The sequence below is a fragment of the Henckelia pumila genome, chromosome 1 (assembly GCF_033568475.1).
Source record: "Henckelia pumila isolate YLH828 chromosome 1, ASM3356847v2, whole genome shotgun sequence".
In the NCBI taxonomy this organism is placed as follows: domain Eukaryota; kingdom Viridiplantae; phylum Streptophyta; class Magnoliopsida; order Lamiales; family Gesneriaceae; genus Henckelia; species Henckelia pumila.
Window position 1 is genome coordinate 52,297,363 of NC_133120.1, and position 1,667 is coordinate 52,299,029.

Consider the following 1,667-nt stretch of genomic DNA (forward strand, 5'->3'; position numbering starts at 1 on the left):
AAGTTGTATATCCGAGAGATAGTCAGACTACATGGTATCCCTGTTTCCATAGTGTCTGATAAAGATCCGCGGTTTACTTTGTCTTTTTGGAAGAGTCTTCATGCAGCCATGGGTACGGATCTTTTGTTTATTACCGCCTTTCACCCGCAGATGGATGGACAGTCCGAAAATGTGATCCAGATTCTAGAGGATCTTTTGAGAGCCTACGTTATTGACTTTCATGATAATTGGGAGTCGAGTTTACCATTGGTGAAATTTGCATAAAACAACAGCTATCAGACCACCGTTGGTATGGCGCCCTACGAGGCACTCTATGGGAGACCATGTACATCACCGGTTTTATGGACCGAGATTGATGAGAAGTCGGATTTGGGACCCGAGATTGTTCAACAGACTGCCGAAGTTGTAGCCAAGATCCGTGATAGGATGAGGACTGCACAAAGCAGGTAGAAGAGTTACGCTGATCATAGGAGGAGAGACTTGGAGTTCTCGGTGGGAGACCATGTGTTTGTCCGAGTAGCTCCTATGAAGGGCGTAATGAGATTCGAGAAGAAAGGGAAATTGGCACCGAGGTTTATAGGACCCTTCGAGATATTGGACAGATTAGGGGCATTCGCTTATAGGGTGGCCTTGCCACCTAACCTTGATGGAGTCCATAATTTCTATCACTTTTCAATGTTGAGGAAGTATATCTCGAATCCGTCCCATGTGCTTAGCATGGAACCTATACAGTTATCCCCTCGCATGACGTATGAGGAGAGGCCCATTCGGATTCTGGATATACAGGAGAGGAGACTCCATAAAAATTCGATTCCAATGGTCAAAGTGAGATGGCAGAACCATTCAGATGAAGAGGCCACTTGGGAAGCAGAGGCGGATATCAGGACTCGCTATCCAGAGTTCTTTAGTAAGTCTTGAATTTCGAGGATGAAATTCCATATTAGGGAGGGATGAACTGTGACGCCTAGAATTTCCTAATTTTGAGTTTTATGCCTAAATCTGTTTTAAATTTTTATAATTTTAATTTTCGGTAATTAATCACCTAAAAATCAAATTTTCCCGCGCGCTAGAACTTATTTCTAAATTCTTGCAAAAATTTGCAATTTTTAATTTTCGGACTAGTAAAACCCAATTTAAAATTTTAAAATTTGAATTTTCAAGCTTGTTCTTTATTTATTTAGTGCAATATAATTAATAGTCATAAGTTGCTAAGTTGGAGTAGCACCTTTTAAAAGTGTGTAGCACTTTTCCCTATCACCTACACACTCAATTTTAATGCATAACCCTAACCACTAAAATAACACACACACTCACTCTTAACACACACTCACATTCACGACATTTCTCCCCCCTTTCTCTCAGGCTCTTGCAGCTGCCGACCTCACCTTCTCCTCCATATCTCACCGCCTACTCTTTTCTTTTTCTTCTTTTCTCCGGCGAGGCATCTCCTAGGCGAGTTGTTCGCTGCTGCAGCTACTTCCTTGAGCTCGGTTCCCAGCTCGAGCAGTTCCAGTTTCTTCCCTTCCATCGGCCGCAGCAACTCCCACTTCTCTCATTGTTTTATTTTCTTAGCTAGGCAAGAATATGGATTCATTTTCTCACCTTGTAGATTATATATGTCGTGTGATTGATTGGTATCCATGCATTACATGTTTTCGAATAAAATA

General features: G+C 41.8%; 1 protein-coding gene across 1 annotated transcript; it reads left to right on the forward strand.

Annotated features, from left to right (window-relative positions):
• The first annotated feature begins 537 nt into the window (after positions 1–537).
• LOC140862563 (uncharacterized) lies at positions 538–918 on the forward strand. The gene has a single exon (XM_073265591.1). The coding sequence runs from the start codon at positions 538–540 to the stop codon at positions 916–918; it is 381 nt and encodes a 126-aa protein (XP_073121692.1).
• Positions 919–1,667: the final 749 nt, after the last annotated feature.